The 23,170-nt window shown below is 43.6% G+C and overlaps 1 protein-coding gene across 1 annotated transcript in view; it reads right to left on the reverse strand.

The window, feature by feature from the left end:
• The window catches only part of PASD1 (PAS domain containing repressor 1), a 267,352-nt gene that overhangs the window by 171,882 nt on the left and 72,300 nt on the right, over window positions 1-23,170 (reverse strand). Inside the window, exon 3 of the mRNA XM_069205967.1 lies at window positions 372-526. Coding sequence (XP_069062068.1) covers window positions 372-526 — 155 coding nt within the window. The remainder of the gene's footprint in view (window positions 1-371; window positions 527-23,170) is intronic.

Consider the following 23,170-nt stretch of genomic DNA (forward strand, 5'->3'; position numbering starts at 1 on the left):
CGACCAAACACAGTGCCAACCCTGGATGATGAAAAGATGACCAGCAGGCAAACACTACTTGCGGCTGCATTGGAAAAAAAACAGACAAATTGACAAAAGAACTGCGCCAGACCAAAGCAAACTTCTGACAGCGGCGGGAGGGCATTCAGTGGCAGAGAGATTCATCCCCACAAAAGCCTCTCATTGTTACTCTCTACAAACAATGAAGACTACAAATAATGTCTAGCAGCAGAGGTGGAAAGGACCCAGGATAAAAGGGTGATTAAACAGGAGTGAATCGACAGGCAATAGGCACGACAGCAACCCACAGCAGCTTTCAAACGACGCAGCAATGACAATGGGCACGCGCATGAAGTTAGCAGATACGCCACCTTTCTGTTTCTGTAGAAAGTCGATTGTTCGCTGCAGTATTGTGGACTTGTCCATCTTGAGGGGGTGTCCATGCCCCTGGAGCATTGTGCAGAGCTCTTTAATGAGGACATTGAATTGGTCTCTTCTTTTCTTCTCTGATTTGTTTCTTGAAGCCCTGGCAAACACAAAATAAAAAGATTAACAGGACATGTCCCCCGCAGATAACGTGACAGTGGTTCCCCTTGTCAATCCAATTGAATTACAGTGGACAAAATCCAGGACGTTTAACCTGATAGATACAGTGCCCTTTAACACCATGGCATTGCTTATGAACATCTTTTCAAAGTCAACAATCTATCCGATAAGAATTTGAAAGCAGAGGTCTGACTTTTTAAAAATTCAAACAAGATTCCCAGAGAACTGCAGAAACTCTATAACAAAGATACATGTTGTGGACTTCTCCGAAGGATAACATTTCCACCTGAGGGTCTTCCTCAAGGACGTAATTTCTGAATGAGTTAAAGTTTCTCTCCTGTTGTAAAGTATTTGGCCAAATGAAGGAACTCCCTCGCTTTGCACTCCTTCAACAATAGGGTTAAATAGGTCTATTCTCATTCCCAAGATAGAAACAATCTTGTTCCTGGCTTTAACAGAAACATATGAGCAGGTGCTTGCATGGCGTTAAACCATTTGCGTGAATGTCTGCAATATTACAAGTTTGTGGGTGATCACCGACTTTTGCAGTGTGCACATTGCCTAATCCCGTACTGGTGAAAACTCCACATTTGTAAGCTCCCAAATGTAAAATTCCAACTATCTTGATTCTGTGAATCAATCATGGGAAAGCATTTTTGTGGAAATGCGTTTTGTGTAGGCTCTTAACTGTTTTCTAACACACCCCAAGTACTTGCAAATGTGTTTTTTCACGTGGTTGAGAGCTGGTACAACAGATTTACTGCCAGATTTGCTAAGTTGTCAAGCAGTGCAGAACAGCAATCAAAGTTGCAGCACTATGCTGCGTTGCATGTGAGGGAGAGAGCAGGGCAACTCATCTGTAGCACTCCTGCTCTTTACTAAAGTGCTGGCACACAATTAGGCTGCCTATAGCCACACACACACAACTTTGCACCAAAGTGCTTAGGTGGGTGTGTGTTGGCTTCCATAGGTTTTGTACTGAAAGGGTAACCTTCCAACACAAAATACTTGCCTAGGCAAATGTAAACTTTCCCCACATTGGACATGTGCTGTACAGTGCAGCACAAATACAGAGTCACAAATGGTTAGCGAAATAAAAACATTTGCGCTCTTTCACGCCTGCATCATAGAGGTGTTATTTTTTGGTGCAAAGCCATGTCTACCTTTATTAGCTAGGGGCTTGTGTCAAAAACCATGGGTGGTTGCATTGGAACATCCATGCACCACCCATGGAACTCCCTATTGAGGCAAAACAAAGACAAGCAGAGCAAATTGTTCCTTTATATCATTTTCAGGCCACATTCAGAGCAAAACAAGTTTTGCACTGGAAAGTAAATCCCAAATAAACATTCTGTGCTAGTTTACATCACTTTTGTGACACAAACCAGGTGCGAAATGTGAGTAAATCTGCCCCTAAATCCCAAGATGAAACAAGTACACCAAGGGCAGCCACACTATTCAGTAGAACCTTTGGTCAATATAGATATATTTCAGTTTACTGCCTCGATCTTGAAAACTCTTCACTGCCAACTGGGTCTTTTTTGATGACTGGCATGCTTTTATATCAAATATTTAAATATAACTCCTTTTGGATGTTAGAGGGGTACAGATTCTTCTTCTTCCTGCTAAGTTGATATTTAATTGGGAAAGGACAAGGTGGGGGTAAAGTTACATTTTGAGACCAAAATAAAACCTACGTTTGTACCTGTCGTGGGCACCAATGAAATAAGGAGAGACTCTGCAAGCAAGTGAAAAGAAATTTGTAAACAATAACATAAACACATTAGCCATTCTTTGCATAAATAACCAACTAAGAAACACAGGCACATGTCACTTCTATTGGTCTGAGGTGACAATACATCTATCTGTTTGACTTCTTGCTTACACAGTATGCAGACAGGGCTTCAGGTTGACCCTTTTTAAACATTTGCTTATTTGGATCAGCTTTGTTCTGCCATTGGCTAGAGATATTGTCGATCACATGTTAGACCAGCCTAAAGGAGAATTTCTCTCTCATCATCATGCTATTGCCTGATTGGTGTTTCATACTGCCATGTATGGAAGGCTCCAATAGCAAAGCACTGTAAACATTACAATCACACTTACTGTCTCATTCAGTTCTTTATCCCATATGTACAATGAATAGATCAAGCAATGTTTTGTTAAATCCGACCTAGAGACAGATTTAGCTATCTCTACGTCCTAATATATTCCCAGAAAATCATAATAAAAATGCATACATATACACCGTGGCTTTTAGTCAACTCTCTTCATTCATTGGTCTGTTCAAGTGCCAGTCATATTGTGCTTCCACCTATCACAACATACATCGTTGGGCAATGGGTGAGCACACTTCATCTATTGACTGTCTTGCACTGTGAGTGATGACATTCCGCCTAATCACATGTGCAGAGCTGATTGGCAAGTAGTGCACTTTAGTGCTACAGCTGGCATGCCTGGACTAACGGACCGCTACTTTATTTTTTATCACATTTTTTTCTGTCATTTTTTGTGTATTGCAAGTGTTTGCAAAACTACGTAAAAAAGGCACACTTGCCAAAGCCCGGCCTGTTCGCTTTGCCAATGTTTGCTTTTTACTGGAGTAGGTCTTTTTGATTTCTTTTGTCATGACACAAGTGCGTAACAGATGTTAATATGGCTTTGTAATTCCATTTTTCCACACCAGATTGACACCTTTGAATCGGACCATTCTGATGTGATAAGCAAAAATCCTTTGGAGATGAATGTATGAGATGTACACATGCTGATACATGGTCAATTGATCAGAAACAACAATGCCACCATTACCACACTAGCACCAATACGGTTTCTAATGCCATAATATATGGCGCAAACACCAATAACACCTGATTCACTGATATCAACACAAATACATCACCACCAATACCACCATTCCCAAGATCATTACCGATGCCACAGCCGATAACATACCACCAATGTTACTAATACCACCACCACAATAGCAGTACCACCATCATTAGTATTACCAATTGCACACACATGAATACCATAATGAATTAAGCCACCAACAACACCACCACCGCTACCAAGACAACCACTACTATCATCCCAATATCACACCATCACTTATACCACGATCACTGCACCAAAAATGCCACCACCAAGAACACCTACACCAATGCAACAGAACCCATTTACAATACCACACCACTAACAATGCCACCAATACTGCCACCAGCTTTCCTGCCACTAATTATACTGTGACCAATATTGCACCACCAATTATACCCCACAGCACCTAATATCCATATCGATAATGCCACCACTAATTACTACACCATCACTTCTAAAACACACCAATGCCATTTATACCAATACCAATAGCATTGTTAGTGCAACCTGTAATGCCACAACCAATGCTATCCACAATAACACCAAAACTACCAAGACCAAAGCACCACCACTACCATCACCATTCTCACCAGCACCAAGACAGCCATCCCAATAAATACTGCCACCAGTAGTAAAAGCACTTTACCAACAATACCACTACGCCAAATAGCACAAACACCACCACCAATATTACCTACAACAACACAATGCCACCAATAACACCGCTACAATGGTAACAATAATAACGATTATAGCACCACTAACATCACCATCAAATCCACCACTAATGCCACAACTACCAATACCACCACCAGCACCAATATCAGAAAAAATCCATCTCCACCAGTGCTACCAGAACCAACAATACCAGTACTAGCAATACCACTACACATACCATGAGAAACAGCACCACCATAGCCTACATATCAAGACCAACACAACTGTTAGAAATGTGGTCTTTAGTTGGCAGAGATATACACCCTTATCTAAGTAGGGATCACAATCCTAGTCAGGGTAAGTCACACATAATCCAAATTAGTCTGTGCCCTCCCTTTGGCAGCTTGGCACTGAGCAGTGAGGCTTAACTTAGAAGACAATGTATTTGTGCAAAAAAACATACAGTAACACAGTGAAAACACCACAAAAATACACCACACAGGTTTAGAAAAATAGATAATATTTATCTAAATAAAAGAAGGTCAAAACGACAAAGATCCTATAAGCACAAGTTGAAATATCACTTTTAGAAGGTTTAAAAGAGTCTTAATCCTTTGAAATAAACAGTTGTCTCTTTGTTACACACAGTACTTGGTAAGCATAAAAAATGTCAATGCATGGAGACCTCAGAGGAGGAGATGCATGGAAAAATAAGGTGGAGCATCGATTTCTCTGATGCGGCACAGACAATGCGTTGTTTCTTTCCACACTGGCAGGGGTTTGCGTTGTTTTTCGGCATGCAGTCTTGGTTCCTCACTGCGACGCGGGGTATTTTGATGCCCAGGGATGATACTGGGAAATTCCTTGATGCACTGGAAGAAGTTATAAGTGCTGCGTCGATCCGGTAGGTGATGTGTCACATTTTTCAGCTCAAAGCAAGCGCTGCATCAAATTTCCACTCAGGAAGTCAGGCTGCATCATTTCGGTCGGCTGTGCAGTGATTCCTAAGTCACAATGCAGGCTTCGCATTGATTTTGGCAGGTGGTGTGTCGATTTTCGAAGCACCAGGAGTTTCATAAAGAGATAAAGGCCCTCATTCCAACCCTGGCGGTCTATGACCGCTAGGGTGGAGGGCAACGGAAGCACCGCCAACAGGCTGGCGGTGCTTCCAGGGCCACTCTGACCGCGGCGGTAAAGCTGCGGTCAGAAAAGGGGAACCGGCGGTTTTCCGCCGGTTTTTCCCTGGCCCAGGGAATCCTCCATGGCGGCGCTGCTTGCAGCGCCGCCATGGGGATTCCGACCCCCTTCCCGCCAGCCTGTTTCTGGCGGTTTACACCACCAGAACCAGGATGGCGGGAACGGGTGTCGTGGGGCACCCCCTAACAGGGCCCCATGAAGATTTTCACTGTCTGCTTTGCAGACAGTGAAAATCGCGACGGGTGCTACTGCACCCGTCGCACCCCTGCAACACCGCCGGCTCCATTCGGAGCCGGCTTCTATGTTGCAGGGGCTTTCGCGCTGGGCCGGCGGGCGGCCTTTTGGCGGTCGCCCGCCGGCCCAGCGGGAAAGCCAGAATGGCATCCACGGTCTCCTGACCGCGGAGCGGCCATTCGGCGGTGACCGCATGGCGGGCGGCGACCGCCGCCCGCCGCGGTCAGAATGACCGCCTAAGTCTTATTGGCCCTGAGACTTCAGAAAACAGGAGGCAAGCTCAATCCAAGACCTTGGAGAGCACTTTTGGGTTAGGCAGAATCCTTCTCAGCAAAGTCAGAGGCCAGCAGGGCAACAGCAGGGCAGCAGTCCTTCCCAGCAACGCAGCCCAGATGAGTCCTTTGGGCAGCCAGGCTGTTCCTCTTGACAGGGTGCAGGTGTAGATCCAGAAGTGTCTAAGTTTGTGGGGTCAGAGACCCAGTTTATATACCCAAAAATGCCTTTGAAGAGTGGTTTTGAAGTGCACATGTTCCCCTTTCAGTTCAGTCCTGTCTGCCAGGGTCCCAGTAGGGGGTTTGGCAGTCCATTGTGTGGGCCTTTGAAATGTAAGTGTTTGGCCCTCCTCCCATCTAGCCCAGGAAGACCCATTCAATATGCAGATGAGTGCAGGGTTGACTAAGTGCCCTGTGTTTGTGGTTGTCCAGGTGAAATGCACAAGGGAGCTGTCAACCAGCCCAGCCCAGACATTGATTGGAGAGAGGCTGTAAGGCACAGATGGTTTTTAAGTGGAGAGAAATGCTCACTTTCTACAAGTGGCATTTCTGAAATAGTAATATAAAATCCAACCTCACCAATAAGCAGGATTGTCTATTACCATTCTGGCCATGCTAAATATGACCTGTTTACCCCTTTCCCTGAGTGGTAGATGAGAATCTACCACTCAAAAAGTATATGAGGGCAGCCCTAATGCTAGTCCGTAAAAGGAGCACGCCTCACTGTAGTGGATAACGAATTGAGGAGTTTTTCACTACCAGGACATATAAAACACATATGTACATGTCCGGCCTTCTACCTGTAGCACCCTGCCCTATGGGTTACCTATGGCCTACCTTAGGGGTGACTTATATGTATAAAAAATCGGAGTTTCAGGCTGGGCAAGTATTTTTAAATGCCAAGTCGAAGTGGCAGTGAATCTATACACACAGGCCTTGCAATGGCAGGCCTGAGACATGGTTAAGGGGCTAGTTATGTGGGTGGCACAATTAGTGCTGCAGGCCCACTAGTATCATGTAATTTACAGGCCCTAGGCACATGAAGTGCACTTTACTAGGGACTTACAAGTAAATTAAATATGCAAATTGGGTATGAGCCAATGTTACCATGATTTTAGGGAGAGAGCACATGAACTTTAGCCCTGGTTAGCAATGGTAAAGTGTCCAGAGTCCTAAAGCCAGCGAAAATGAGGTCAGAAAAAGAAGAGGAGGAAGGCAAAATGTTAGGGGTGAGCCTTCAGAGAGGCCATTTCCAACAACCACCAATGCCACAAATGCAACCACCACCAAAAGAACGAACAAAGCCACCATAAATATCACCACCAGTATTAATTCCATCTCAAATAACACCACCAATGCCACCATCAATAATATCACACATGCAGTTACCAACACACACCACAATTTTCCCATGACTAATTCTACCACCATAAGTAACCCCTCTAACAATACCACCACCCATACCAATACCATGTCTACAACCACCACCAATACTACTAATACTGGATTTAGCAGTACAATCATCATTAATACCACTACCAATATCACCTCCACCCATGCAAGCATTACTACACTACCCACACCATTAGGCTCAACACTGCTACTAAGCACTGGCATAGCAAAGAGGTGTGCATCACATACAAAAACATGGTTACTGCTTGACTCTATTTGCATGCTTTCTCCTGGTAAACCCAGACCTTTTTGTTTTACCAATGTTTGTTTATTAAATAATTTCTCAGAGTGTGTTGAAAGACACACCACTAAAAACATGTACATATTAGCTTGCTTCATGAGCATTTGTATACCTAAATTGAACATATTAAGGTAGGCTGGCAAAGTGCATCTGCGAATGTGAATATTCTTCTAGAATGGAAGAATCGTAACAACTACAAATGTATTGTTAAGGGCGAATATTTGGACGTGCTTGGTTTGGTCTACCTCTAGGTGAAGGTCCACAAACTCACAAGTTAGTGGATATTCACAAATACCTTTCAGGTACTCGTCCAACTCTGGAAAAAGGATTACTTTCAATCCTGGCAAAGGGTGGGAATCCGTGCATGCCTTGAGAGTTGTTCATAGAGAAAAATATTTTCCTTGGAAAAATGGGCAAATTCTGACTAGCATCCAAGCGCACCATGCAGAAATTCCCACTCGGTGGGAGTTTTACATGAGTAAATTTTACCAATGTGAGTGCCTTTGGGAGTCCGTGAAAGGCTGACTTTTACTCCTCCACATGCAGGAATGGTCATATTGGAGCAAACAGATTACTTTTTTCCCTGAGATTTTGTAAACAGTGGATTGAAGACAGCTCGTCTACAGCGCTCAATACACAGGGGAAACGTTTCACTGAGAACCATATTTGTCTGTTGGAGGCTCTGTGCCATCCCTTTCTAATCTTAAAACGTAGCTACGTCTTCCCTGGTACTGCATCGCTGTTGTTCTTTGGTGGACTGGGTTCTGTGCTAATCACTGTTTCCAGCTCTTTTTGTTTTAGGGAGCTGAGTAAGCACATTTCACCTCAACCAGCACTTGAGAGATGTCGCAGAGGAGGTCGCAGTTACATTTTTCCAATTGCAGTTACTTTCACTATGATGATTTGGTGTATCCAGGGATTAGCATTTTCATTTCTTTTAGTCTGGACGATTTGCTCTCCGTTCTGACACATTTTTTGTTCTCATTCTCGGCTTTTCCACCTGATGTTGAACCTTGTTCATCCTTGTTCCTTTTGGAGTGTCACTTGTACTCACATTCTCTTCCTAAAATATATCTCCATTTGTTTTGCAGCATGGGATCTGGTGGCCCGATTAAGTAATGCATCCACTCCAGCAATCTGTGGGTGACTTCATGGCCACAGGTTCAAATTCCAGAGGGACTGCTCAACGTTCATCCTTCCGAGGTTGATAACGTAAGCAAACACTGAGTTAGGTTACAATAAACATCTGTCACCAGTCAATAGTGCAAAAGGTCTCATAAGGAGTTAACGTGCACTCTGCAAATATGCCGTTTATATTTAATCCGCTAGCTTCCATTTGGGTGAGTTTTTTTATTTAACATGCAAGACACTCTTTTACATGTTTACTTCAGGGGGTTTCCATTATGTAAATACATACTGCTGATCCTAAGCCTGCATGACTATACTAGAATCTACGCTTTGGCAGAAGAGACGTTCCTCTTAGAAAGAGGTTCAGGCTGGCCTATCATGTTTTGTGAAGGGTTATCCCCATGTGATTCAGTACTTCCCTACTTCAGTAATAAACTGCATGCCTGAGCCATCTTGCCACTCTGGATGGTATTTAAGGTGAACGCGGGGGGGAAGGGTTCTCATAGTAGTGGATGAAGCTAAGTGCTTGAGTTCCCAAACTAAAGTTTGATACCTATCTATCCATCTCTTATATTGTTTGGGCCTACTTGGACAGCCTCTTATCTGCCTTTTAATTAGAAGGAGGGAATACCATGGCTGAATTGAGACTTTTTAACATTTATGCAAACAATAACTCACAATATTTAAAGTTCTTAAGGCTACTAAATTATACACTACAGCCTTTAGGATCATAAAGAATCAATGTCCGTATAAAAGCTGCCATTTATCCATCAATTACACTAAAATATTCCTGCAGGGCAGTAGGATGAACCTTAATCAATGCTCATTGACATTACAGAAAAAAATCTAACTTTGACTAAAACTTCAAACAGAGAATATGTTTAGGAAGACTTTACCCTTGCAAGTGTGAGGAGCATTATGCTGTAGTTTATTAATCTAAGATCTAGCATAAATCTAGTAAAAAAGCCAGAATCTTCTTTGATCCCAGTCCCATGAGAGTCTCAAACTTTATCAAACGCTTCAATCAGTTAAATACAATTAGCAAGAATGTAGCTTTTTAAATAGGCTGGGCTTTCTCCTGAACCACCAGACAGGGACATGTTCCATATTTCAGGAAAAGTTCTGCAATTCGTTCCATTGTACTCCAAAAGAGTCCATGTTTTCAGGGTAGTCATCTTGAACACCAGGGTGCAAGTTGAGACAAGGTTTTTCACTTCCGCTGTACGTCTCAACCCCAGGAAGAACGAGTACATCTCTGCTGCTTCGTGGATTGGACTTGTCACAAAGACCTGCCTCACTCCAGCAGTCTGTATCGCCATTGGAAGTGCCACTACAACATGCATCTTCAGCGCAGGTCCTCGCATCTCTTGTTGACGGCAGCCTCGACAACAACTAACTCTGCATCACAGTTTGCAGCTCTTCAGACAATAATTTCGCATGACTGCTCACCACATCACCAACGCTGGACTTCACATCGCAAGCCCCCGTTGACTGGATCCTCGATGTTGACGCAAGAGAACCTCGCACTGCAGCCTTGCTGCATCTTGGAACCAACACATCACCTATGTTGCATGATGCATCACCAAAACAGATCCACGCAAAGTCCCAACCCAGGATATAAGTTACTCTCTTCAGCTGGCCTAACTGCGTCGCTTTAGCCGACCCGTGCTCCATTGATGTTGGCCTGAACTTGTGACTTAGTACTGGTCCAATGTGACCAGATGTCCGCAGTTGGTGCTATTTGCCATTTGGCGCTATTTTTTTTAAAAAACTTAAAATTCTAAGGCTCTAGTTTTTCTGATTGGATTTTTGTCATTTTGGTCTTGCTTTATTTATTAAATTAAGCTCAATTTTTCTATCATCTAGTGGGATCCTTTCTGTAAGTTGTGTCAACTGTTTTACTGTTTAAAGTTGTGCACAAATACTTTACACCAGGGGTCTCCAACCTTTTCTGTAGTGAGAGCTACTTCTGATCAGTGAAAATCATTGTGAGCTACTGAAGGCTAAGGAACTTGTGCATTGCTACTAGACATCCCCACAGCCAGCTTTATTGACTTTAAGTCTAATGTCCATAGAGCCAGATAATATAGTTTGATTGAACAAAATACTTTAATGAGGCTCACTATGACAGGACTGTCATGTGTGTTGTGAGAGTGTGATCTTTGGGGATTTATGAAACTGTGTGCATATGAATGAGATATATCTGTATGGGTGACTGAGAGCCTGTGTCAAATATACTTGTGACACAGGACATAACGTTTGCCATATGTAGCACCGCCACATGTGTAACACAAATATTAAATCATTTTTTAAATGAGAGAAATTAAAAGTGCAGAACAATGTTCTGTAAAATGTTCATAATATGGAGCATTTTTCTGCACTTTAGATTTCTCCCACTTAAAATAATGGCTGTATTTTTCAGTTATAAATGTGGCACCATGTCTACCAGCCACTGAAATCAAGGCGCCTACTGTGTGTAAAGGTGACACTTTGAAATAGGAGAACATTAAACTGAAGAGTTAGCTTTATGTTTATATAGATTCCATAAAACCCATTTACATTTTCTCCCATTTTCAAGTGTCACATTTACAAATGCCAGGCATCTTCTTCCCAATGTCTGTAGATACGGTGCTCTATTTTTAACAGAAGAAATACAGTGATTTGTTTAAAGGGAGGCATTTTAAACAATTACTTTATATTTCAGTTATAAATATGGAACAGTGTCTACTGGCCACTGGAAGTAAGAAGCCTGCTGTTTGACATTTTGAAATGGAAGACAATTGAAATAAGAGTTAACTTAATCATTAAGGTAACTTTGAATTTAAATTTTCTCACATTTAAAAGCATTCAGAAACATAATTTTGTTCTCAGCTCCATTATTGAGTTGAAAAGGACTTTTATTTAAGAGGTAAATACTTCAGCGCTTCTGTTTTTCACCTTGGTCCAGCCTGGTCATGAGTCTGACTGGACACTGCTTATTATCAGACCCAACTATCTGCAGCCTGATGGTAATAATGTAAAATAAACACAGCCGTGCCTTAACTTTAAAAGGAGCATGTGATGCTGTGCTTATTTAAAAATGAACTCCAGGCAGTGAGCTACTCTGAATGTGTCTGTGAGCTACTGATAGCTCCTGATCGACTGGTTGGGGACACATGCTTTACACATTGCCTCTTAGTTAAGCCTGACCGCTCTGTGTCAAGCTACCAAGGGATAAGCACAGGATAATTTGGAGTTTGCTTATGCTTTACCCTGACTAGGATTGTGGTTACTGCTTAACAATTGCTCACAACCCAGTCAACCAGCAACCTAGTCATGGCCTGGGTCCCTTTGTCCTGTGGGTCAGGACGTATGTGGGCAGCTTTTAGATTCAGAATAAAGCAGGAGAAGCTTCTATGCAGTTCTGTACTATGCATATGGTATTTGACCAGCAAGCTGGTTGTTAGACCTATTAGCCTCAGTGCTTTGGGTCTTCCCCCAAACTTTTTGCCTTCACCCCTCCAATTTTTGCTAAATTTGTTTTTGTTAAACTTAAGACTGTGCACTTTAGCATTGATAACCAGTGCCAAAGTGCTTGTACTCACTCCCTATAATATGGTAAAATTGACTTACACATAAGTGGCATTTTGAATTTATCTAGAAGTCCATAGTAAAGTGGTATACCATATAGCCAAGGGCCTTCAGAACTCATTGTGACACCCATTTTAACAGCACCCTAAAATATGTCCCAGATCTGCCATTTCAGCCTATGTGCAGTTTTACACTGTCGATTTGGTTTGGAAAAATAATCCCCTTTGCAAAGTTTAAAACTCTGTTTTTATGATATATAGGTCCACCCCTAAGGCAAGCTGTAAACAGCCCATAGGCCGGGTTGCTCTGTATTTAAAATGTTTGACACGTACATTTAATTTTGCATGTCCTGGCAGTGAAAAACCCACAAGATAGTTTTTCACTACGGCGAGGCCCAACTCTCCACTAGAATAACATAGGGGTACCTTATTACATGTAATAAGCGCTAACCTTTTATTGGGAGCAAATAGGAAAGTCAAGTTTGGTGTCTGAGGAGTTTTAATTTAAAATATTCTTTAATGGTAAAGTCGGATTTCAAGTCAAAATTCTGAAGAATGGCACTTTTAAAAAGTTGGCATTTTCTTGTCCAAACCATTTGGTGCTTGTAGCCTGAACCTGGGTCACAGGAATATGTGTTGTTGGCAGATGCCTTTGTGCATTCCTCCCAGACAGCATCGCAATAGAGGGTGTGGATGTTGGCAGGCTAGGCCATCTCTGACTTGATGGGGGGTGAACTGTCACCTACATTTCACTGTAGCCTACTGTGCCTCCAGACAGACTTGGACCAGGACAGGGAGTCAGGAAATTCCAGACACCGCTGTAGAGGAAACTCCTTAAACATCTCCTACTTCAAAGTGGGTTCCACATAAGAACATCGGAATCCCAGACCCAGGCTTCAGATATTGGCTGGACCCTTTGGAAGACTTCAAAGAATGACTGCTCTGGTACCAGAAGAACTGCTCTGCTTCTCTGCTACCTTGCTGCCTGAGTAAGAAGGACTGGACCTGCACCTTAAAACCAAGACAACCATAGTGACTCCAAGGGCTAGTTAGCTGGCCTAATGATGAGAGCCTCTGAGACAGAAAATGCTCCAACCATCTTAAACCCTGCACCTGGATTCTGCCTACTTTGAGTCCTCCCTCCTACCCCCAAGAGGTGCCTCTCCAGTCCTGGACCCTTGGAAGTAGGGATAAAGGTGCTCTACTAGTCCAGCTGTGGTCCCCAGTAGGACTGACGCAGCTCAATGCAACCTGATGCAGCCCTCGCAGCTCCTCATCTGAATTGACAGAGCGCAATGCAACTCTTATGGCAACCGTCAGAGCTCCTCATTGGAACTGACGCAGTGTGATGCAACTCTAAGTATACCTCACACAGCACATTTGGAGCTCCTCATACAAACCAACGCAGCACGATGCAAATCTGCACAGGACCCTGCATTGTTCCTTGGACCTTCCGCTTAGTGACACAACACCCTCCGTCCAGGACATAAGGTACAGTTCTCAGTGGGCCTAACCTGGCCCCTTTATCCAGCCCACACTCCATCGTGGTCAGACTGAAACTGTGACTTTGTCCTGCTCCGGTGGGACCAGATAACCTCAGTTGGTACTTTATGCTTTTAAACACTATAATAATCTAAATCTTTAAAATTTAATATCTCTGTCACTGCTAATTGGATTTTTGTTATTTGGTGTATTAAAATGTACTCTATTTTATAATTTGGTGAGAGATTTTCCTTGCGTTGTGTTTTTATATTATTGCTGTTTGTGTGTTGCATAAATACATTACCTCTAATTTAAACCTGACTGCTTTTATGCCAAACTACCGGAGGGTTAAGCACAGGTTGATTTATTGACTTTTAGTGGTTTACTCTGAGGGGATTGTGGCTGTTGCTTGGGCAGAGTTTCACCTCTGTCAACCGACATCCCAAAGTCTGACACTGGTAGTCAACTCTTTTCTATGTTCTGACATGTCTCTCTCCGCCATAATGTTCCAGTAGTTTATAAAGGTTGAAAACTTAGCTGTTAGCAGTACTCTCTGGGAGAACACAGATAAAGTTCCTGCACATTCCCCGGCTTGTATTACTACGGCATGTACCTCAAAGATGCATCACTACAATAACAATCCCAAAGTGCCTCGTTCTACAGTTTATCAAAGTGGTAGCTCTAAAGCTTGCATGGATTTCTCCCTATTTTTTCCAGTTCCTGGCATGGTCAGTCCACTATGGCCACAAGAGGGTTCATGAAATTCCCCACACATCTTAGGTACATCTCCTCTCCCCATGAAAAAGGGTCCATCGGCCACTCTATGTCTGCAATGCCTCTCCCCAAAAAGGAAAGACATCAGTGAATTTACTGACAGGCAGATGTGGAATGTGGGTTGACTCTACCGATAGGAACCCTTTGACCTGATAAGCCTTTCATGAGTCAATTCGCAACCTCATCTCAGAAAGGATGAGATGTGAATTACTTTTATGTTACAGGAAATGTAGCTCACAGAAAGGGAATACACCAATTTAGTCTGGTCAAATGTGTCACTATATGTAAGCAAACGTGAAACGTTTACAAAAAACATTTTAGAAATAAATATAATGAAACTATATACTGGAAAAAACTTGTTTCAAAACAGAAGATTATGAATAGATATTAAGTGAAAAGTATTACTTTGAAACTGTTGCAATGCACAAAACATGGTTCATAAGCCCGTGTTAGCTTTTTAGTAGTTCAAACGTTTAATTTTCGGATACAGACACCAAGGAACTAGCCCAACTGTGTGACGCACATTTACAGCTGACTTACACGAAAGCTGAATCTGGAACTTTAAGTGTAAACACTGCTTTGCGTTTTCCCTTTTAAGTACAGGCCTAGCTTTTGCAGCCCATGTTGTAGATATTCCTCCAAACCTTGCAGCCCAGCAGCCACTACACTGCACGGGTGAGTGTTCTATCCCATGACAACAGCAGCCAATCACTGACCAGACCCCCACATACATCCGCCGGCAATAGTAAAAAGCAGGCAAAACTTGGCCACGTAGGATGACGTTGCGCCAAGGCAGCCACTGCATCAGGTCGACTTGCTGTCGTCCCCTTATGCCGATCAGCAAACACACTTCCAGTTCCCTGCACCTGAAACAGAACTAAGGACACAATCGTTGGCCAGAGAGTTCAATATTATGCCCCTGCACCCACCACCAATTGCTGCTTCCCAGTCTCAGCTGCCAATCACTGAATAAGGCTCTAGTTGCCCTTCCACTTTTAGCTTCTGCTGTCAGGGATGTGTGTAGCCCGGGGTCCTTGAGTAAGGACGATCTGCTTGGGACTATCAGGTTCTAGAAGGACCCAGTGACAGCCTCTATTCAGTTCGACTCAGCATCATATTACAACCTCATAACGTGTCTTACGTGCACACGTTCCTGCAGCATCCCCAAAACGTTGACATGAATGCAAACCCAAATCCAATCCATGCACAGCCAATGCTAACAACCTCACCCAAGTGCTGTTTATCAGCCCATACAGCATGCATGCCCAACACATGCTATTTCCCATGTAATTTAGTTTACACTCTGCAATCCTGCATGCAGCAGACAGCCGACTACCTCACTGCAAAATAACCTGAATCTTATCTTTGTTATAGAGAAAGGGCTCACCCTGTCAACCACCCACATATTTGATGTTCTGGTGTTACAACATTCCAACATTCATCAGGTGTACCAGAGACACAAATGACAGCACTGAAGAGTGTTCTCCTTGCAGCAGCCCATCTCAGCAAAAGGCCTTTTTAAATTTAACAGAATTACCCCAAAAACTGCATTGACTCTCCATGCATGCATGCATCACATTCAAAACCTGCTTCATTATTTCTAAAGCTTTCAACAACAACCCCGAGTTATACCTCACAACCAAGATCAAGGCTTCAGTGAGAAAAGAGGCAAAATACATGTCAACATCTGCAGAACAGAAATTAAATATTGCAAGAAGGAAAGAGCTTGATGAAAGACATTCTCCTGCTATACACCCCGAATCTGGTACACCATCCCACTTAAAATCTGTCAGGCCAACTCTTTTCCAACTCAAATCGTCCAGCAATAGCTTCGCACCTCATTGCCTTTCCTCCATACTATTGCTGCACACCGCCCCTCCGGTAGCATGCAAACAACCAACAACATTCTGCCTGTCTCTGCCAGTTTATGCCTAGCAAGCACACTCTCCCCACTCCCTTTCCAACCCTCCCAGCACATGCTTCTCCTGTACGCTGTCCATGGCTTCGTCTCTAGCTTTTTGCTTTATAAACAACACTTACTCTGCAGGCTTATATGTGGAATTTGACCTCTGTGGTGACCTCTGTGGTGAAGCAAATACCACCTGTGCACACATTAAAGCTGATGTACCCACAGACCAATGGGCATATCATGTTTAGGTGCACTGGCACAATGCAGAGCTGAGTGCCACTTATTAGCACACAATGCCTACTTATTAGCATATGAGGCATTCAAAGTTCATATGCATATATATATATATAACTTGTAATATCTCGGAGTTACTGCATACACCTAAGACAGAATAGTCCAAAATGGTCCAAAGAAATGTCCTCTCTCTGTTTATGACTTGTTCTATCTAGAGTTCCTGCATTATCACAGTAAAATTAATACATGGTGTAGTAAATTAATTATGGGCAGTGTTGCTGGGAATGGGAGTTCCAGGTAAAATCTTGAACACATTAATTCGCCTTCATAACACACATATACCCAGGTAAGACGGAGTAAAAATAGGGATCTCACAGAACTCATTGTAGTTGACATAAAGAGTCAGGCAGGGGTGTGTACTGGCACCTCTTTATATTAATGGAGCTATGGATTATCTAAACACCTGCAATAATGATTCCCCAAAATTAGGTCGTATAAAGTATCCCACCCTCTTGCCTGCTGATGATGCCCTGCTTTTGTCAAAATCCATGGTGGGCTCACAACTTCTTTCAGAACAATTTGTGAGTTTTTGTGATGCTCGAGAACTTGAACTCAATCCCCTGAAAACAAAGTATATGAGCTTTAATCCACACATTTCATAGTGGTGTATCATGGCTGTGTGCGACACAGTGATAGAAAAAGTCCACCACTTTGATTACCTAGGGTTAAAAATCTCAAATTCTATGTTCTGGTCTCTCCTGGTTTCCAAAAGCCAGTTAGAGCTTCAATACTCACCATCTCCTGTCCTAAAGCTTTTCAAAACAACTACCACTAGATTAGTATCAACTGCATGGGAAATTTATAGAGCAAAGGCTAGAGGGGCGGCAACTTATGGGACACACCTGTGGGGTATTTCCAACATCAATCGTCTTTCTGAAGCTGAAAACACATTTTTAAAAGCTCTTGTTAATTTGCCACAAAGTGCTCCCACATTACTGGTACACCTAGACACGGGCATCAAACAAATAACAGATGTAATCAAGCTGAGGCCAATTGTTGGAAAATGGCCCTCTCTCAAGGGTTCCCTCCAAACATTTTGCCTTTCTCCTCTCTTTTTCTGACCTCGTTTTTAGGTTTCGCCTGCACTGAGCACACTTGCGAGCTGTGCTTGTGAAGACTTTTGTGTTTAAAAAAAAAAATCTTTAAAGGGCTTAGAACCCACCTAATAATTACCTGAATTTACCATTTTGTTTATTCCATTGTCACTTGAATTTACTTGCTCCTCATTGGCCAGCACGTTGTGCATGTCGTCATCTGCATCCACTTCCTGCTGCTCTTCCAGCTCTGCTTTTTCTGCAGTGTGGAGCTTTCACTCACATTGGCTGCTGAGAGTGCCCTTCTAGATCTTTGACTCTGACGCAACCCTCCACACAAGGTACTGTTACAACAGGACAAGGTTGGTCCCTCTAGCTGGCCCACCCTCCATCACAGTCTGCCTGAACGTTTGGATTTACCCCATTCTAGCATGACCAGATAGCTCTAGTTAGTGCTTTAAGTTATAAGAACTACAATTGCAGATATTCTTAAAAAATGCGGCTTCTACTTGTTGGATTTTTGTCATTTTGGTCTTGTTTTGTTCATTATATTAAGATCTGCTTTTTTACCTTGGTGTGGATTATTATTGTGTAGTGTTTTCACTGTTTTTCTGTTTTTAGTGCTGCACAAATACTTTACACATTGCCTCTTAAGTTAAGCCTGACTACTCTTTGCCAAGCTAGCAGAGGGTAAGCACAGGTTGATTTAGGGTGTGTATCTGACTTACCCTGACCAGAATTGTGATCCCTACTGGACAGGGTGCATACCTCTGCCAACTAGAGACCCAATTTCTACCACCATTACTGTTTTGGTGCAGAATCTGCTTCACTGAGGAATTAGCACCGTACAGAACATGCTTGCAGAAGTTCTTAACAGCAGACCATCGCTTTGGGATTCCTTAGTATATCTATGTGAAATGCTATCGGACACCCTTGGACCTCCACGAGTACCATGTTACATCACAAAGGATATAATAAACTCTTAAAGTCACACTGTTGGTCAAATGTAAAGGAATATTGGTATCGACTTTTGAGAATGGGAAGCATGGGTTATTATTTCCTGGATGTAAAAAATGCTCCACAGTTTGAGTCTGATACAAAAAGTGCTATAGTTATTGATATGGCCTGCTTCCTTCAAACAACTTGGTATTTGAGAACTAAAATGTTAACATAATCTAAACAGTACTAAATGCATCTGTTAAATAGTTTTTTGGGCATTGTTTGCATTTTATATGCTTTTAAAATTTATATTTTAATGATGCTTTATTAACCAACATGTTTTGACCAGTATTATCCCCAAAATAAACAATTGCATCACATGGATTAACTACTGAACATACTACCATGGGAAAGAACAAAGTTATTATCACTCATTGACTCATACATATTTACTGGGTCAATGGAGAGGGGTTCATCCACATGCGCACTACTTTGTGGACCCAAAAGATTGAAGTTTGTAACTATTTTAACCTATCTGTACAGTCAACTTGCTTATTTTTCCCTTGTTGTCTGAGTGTCCAGATTGTCTTTCTTTCCCCGCACATTTCACTTTATGTTTAATTTTGAATTTGGAAATAGCAAGACAAATGGTCTCATATTAATCCACTGTAGTTTTATTGTCTTACGACTATTGGTGTAAAGAATTTTCAAGTATCTTGTTACTAAGCACTGGGTATAACTAAACATTTTTTAGATTAATCATTTTATGCTGCTTTGGAAGATATTGCATTATCTATCCAGACCCATTTTCTTTTAAAATACTTTTTATGTGTACTTTTATGGTTATAAATGACCAAATAAAGTTTCTAGATGATGATACAAAGCCACACTCCCCTCCACCCCTTCCCAGAGTCCCGTCTGACCTGTGTGTGGCATCTGTATAACCATTCAGTTTCATTTGTGACAACTACAATAGCATGGTCATTTTCCCTATGTTGAAAGTTTTGTAGTTGCATAAGGAATAAAGGAAAATCAAGGGATCGGTATGATGTTGGTTTAATACAAAATGCTTGAAAAGCTTCAAATGCTAGAGGTATGCATGTATCCAGAAACACTTTGCATGGCCATTTTGCATGACCGTAGCTCCTACTCCATTTTTAAGATTGTGAAATCCATTCTTTCTCAGCAACCTTGCCACAGGGCAATTGTCCTGTCTCATGAACTGTGCAATGGGTTAGCAACGTTCTTTGAAACAAAAATCCCCAATATTCAGAGATCTCTGCCTACTTTGTAGGAGATTATTTTTGCGGATCCTGACAGCACTAGCAATAGGCTTATTCAATTCATGCCTATCTCATTGGAAAAATCTAGGGCAGCCATTCTAAAATATAAATCAGGGTCCCCTCTGGATGCTTTTCCCTCTACTTTGTTAGCTGTGGAAATAGATATAATCAATCCTATGATCAACCACATTTTTAAGCACTCCCTTTCCTTGCCTACCATTTGGGAACTGGCCAAAATGGCCCCTCTGCTCAAGAAGCTTTCACTTGACCCCAACGTCCGCTGCAACTGTAGGCTCTGTTACCTTCAACTGGCCTTCACTAAAATGCTGGAAAAAACTGGGCAACTGAGCAATGCTCAGCTCTCTGAGTATCTTGAGCAAGGCACGATGTTACATCCCATGCCAAACTGGCTTTCTCCCTCATCACAGTACAGAATTAGCAGTACTGGAGATCTCTGACCATATTAAATAGTCATTAGATTTGCAGAAAAATTAGGCCTTGATTCTTCTTCACCTGTCTGCCGCCTTCAAAGTTGTCTCACACTCTATCATCCTGCACCGATTGTCTGCCGCAGTTGTGGTGGGGTATTGTGTGGAACTGATACAAGTCCTTTTTGGACTCTACAGACCAATCCATTTGGCTTGCCTCTTTTTCTTCAGCGATCAAGGCAGTCAACAAAGGGGTCCTGCATGGCTCTTTGTTAAGACCTATCCTTTTTAATGTCTTCTTGTCCCCACTGGGCTCTGTAGTGGAGCTGTTTGGATGTAAAATCATTTCAATCAATCAATCATCATTTATTTACCATGACTTATCACCCTGGGGGCCACAGGGGGTCTCAAGGCTCTAGCCGGGGGATGCAGGTCAATCGATGAGCAAGGTCTTGAGGTCCTTCCTGAACTGAGCATGCAACGGGGACTGCCTGAGGTGGAGCGGCATCGTGTTACAGGTCGGTGAGGCGAGGTAGGAGAAGGATCTACCTCCAGCCGTGTTCTTCCGGATCCTGGGGACGGTGGCGAGGGCCAGTTGAGCCGAGCGGGGTTGCCTGGAGGGAGTGTAGAAGGAGAGGCGGCAGGCAAGTCTGATGTTGTGGAGGGCCTTGTATGCGTGGGTCAGGAGTTTGAAAGTGATGGGTTTGTTGATGGGGAGCCAGTGTAGGTCTCACAGGTGGGTGGAGATGTTGCTGTGGCCGCGGACGTCCAGGATTAGTCTGGCCACAAGGTTCTGTATTCTCTGGAGTCTTGATTGCAGTCTCTTGTTGATTACTGCACAGAGTGCATTGCCGTAGTCGAGTTTACTCTTGCCGAGTGCCTGGGTGACTGTTCTTGCATCAATGGGGTTCCATTTGAAGCTTTTCTGGAGCAGGTGAAGAGTGTAGCAGCATGAGGAGGAGATGGTGTTGACTTTGGGGGCCATGGACACTGATGAGTCGAGAATGATGCCGAGATGCTGAGGTTGCGTGCGTGGTCAGTCAGAAGTGGGGCAGTTCCAAGGGCACTGGGCCACCAGGAGTCATCCCAGGTGGTAGCAGTGGGGCCCAGGATGAGGATCTCCGTCTCGTCCGAGTTGAGCTTGAGGCAGCTGTCCCTCATCCAGTCTAGGACTGCCTTCATTTAGTTGTGAAAGTTAATTTTGGCTGTTGATTGGTTGTCGGTGAGGGAGAGAATGAGCTGTGGGTCGTCGGCGTATATTGAGCCCGTGGTGACGATCTCTGTGAGCGAGGTCATGCAGACTTTGAAGAAGGTGGGGCTCAGGGAGGAGCCCTGGGGAACTTCGCATCTGATTTCCGTCTACTTCGAGGTGAAAGGTGGGAGCCTGACTCTCTGTGTTCGACCGGTAAGGAAGGAGCAGATCCACTCCAGGGCTTTGATGGGGATGCCAGGGTTGTTTAGTCTGGTGTACAAGGAGGTGTGGGAGACGGTGTTGAAGATGGTGGAGGGGTCGAGGAGGATGAGGGCAGCTGTCTCGCCCCGGTCCAGTAGGGTGTGGATGCCATCGCTTACTGCTAGGAGTGCAGTTTTGGTGCTGTGGTTGCTCCTGAATCCAGATTGGGAGAGGTCAAAGATATGGTTGCCTTCGATTAACTCAGTCAGCTGTGCATTGAAAGCTTCTCCGATTACCATGCCTGGAAGAGGAAGCAGAGAGATTGGTCTGGAGTTTTTCAGCTTCATTGTGTCTGCGGAGGGCTTCTTGAGTAGGGGATTTATCTCCACGTGTTTCCAGGCATCCGGGAAGGTGGTGGTCTTGATGGAGTGGTTGATGGTATGGCATAGTTTGGGTGCGATGATGTATGGGCTGGCTTGATTAAAGATGTAGTGGGGGCATGGGTCCAAGGGTGCTCCAGAGTGGGTGGTGTTCATGAGCTTCAGGGTGTCTTCTGGAGTGACTAGGGTCCAGTGCTTCACGCTCGGTTGATGATTGGTGTCCGTGGTGGTGCTGGTGGGTGGGGGGAACATTTCCTTGCAAAACCTTTGCAGATGTCCTAAATGTTCCGGTGGAAGAAGGTGGTGAGGCTGTTGCAGAGATCTTGGGAGGGTGGGATGTCTGTGCTGTCTCTGCCGGGTTTTGTGAATTCCTTGACTATGGTGAAAAGTTCCTTGCTGTTGTGCACGTTGATGTTAATTTTCTCCTGAATGTCTGATTTTCTAGTCTATCTGATGATCTGTTGGTGTGATGTGACGGCGTCTTTGAAGGCTTTGTGGTCTGTTGAGCTCTTACTACTTCTCCACTTTCTCTTGAGTCGTCTGCATGCGCTCTTCGATTCTTGGAGGTTGGGGGAGAACCAGCTGGGTCTCCTGTGGTGTTGATTGTCGGTGGGTTTTCTTAAGGGGCAAGGATCTTGGTGCAGTTGGTGATCCATTAGTGGAGGTTGTGGGCCAAGGCGTTGGCCTCCGTGGTGTCTGGTTGTGGGGAGTGGCGGAGGACAGCAGTGAGCTGGATTTCGGTGACCTTGGTCCAGTTCCTGTGAGGGGGCGGTGGGCATGGTGTAGTTTGATCATCTTGGTGGAGGAGAAATGGACGCAGTGATGATTGGTCCAGTGGAGTTCAGAGGTGTGTGAAAAGGAAATGTGGTCAAGGATGTGTCCTGATGAATGAGTGGGGAGGTTGACCAGTTGCTTGACTCCAAGGGTGGCGAGGTTCTCCATGAGGGTAGAGGTGTTTGGGTCTCTGTGGTTGTTGTGGTGAAAGTTGAGGTAGCCAAGGAGTATGCAGTCCGTTGAGGTGAGGGCATGGGTATCGATGGCCTTTGAATAATTTCCTGGAAGTGGCAGATGAAGAATAGAAAAC

The sequence above is a fragment of the Pleurodeles waltl genome, chromosome 2_1, assembly GCF_031143425.1.
Source record: "Pleurodeles waltl isolate 20211129_DDA chromosome 2_1, aPleWal1.hap1.20221129, whole genome shotgun sequence".
In the NCBI taxonomy this organism is placed as follows: Eukaryota; Metazoa; Chordata; class Amphibia; order Caudata; family Salamandridae; genus Pleurodeles; species Pleurodeles waltl.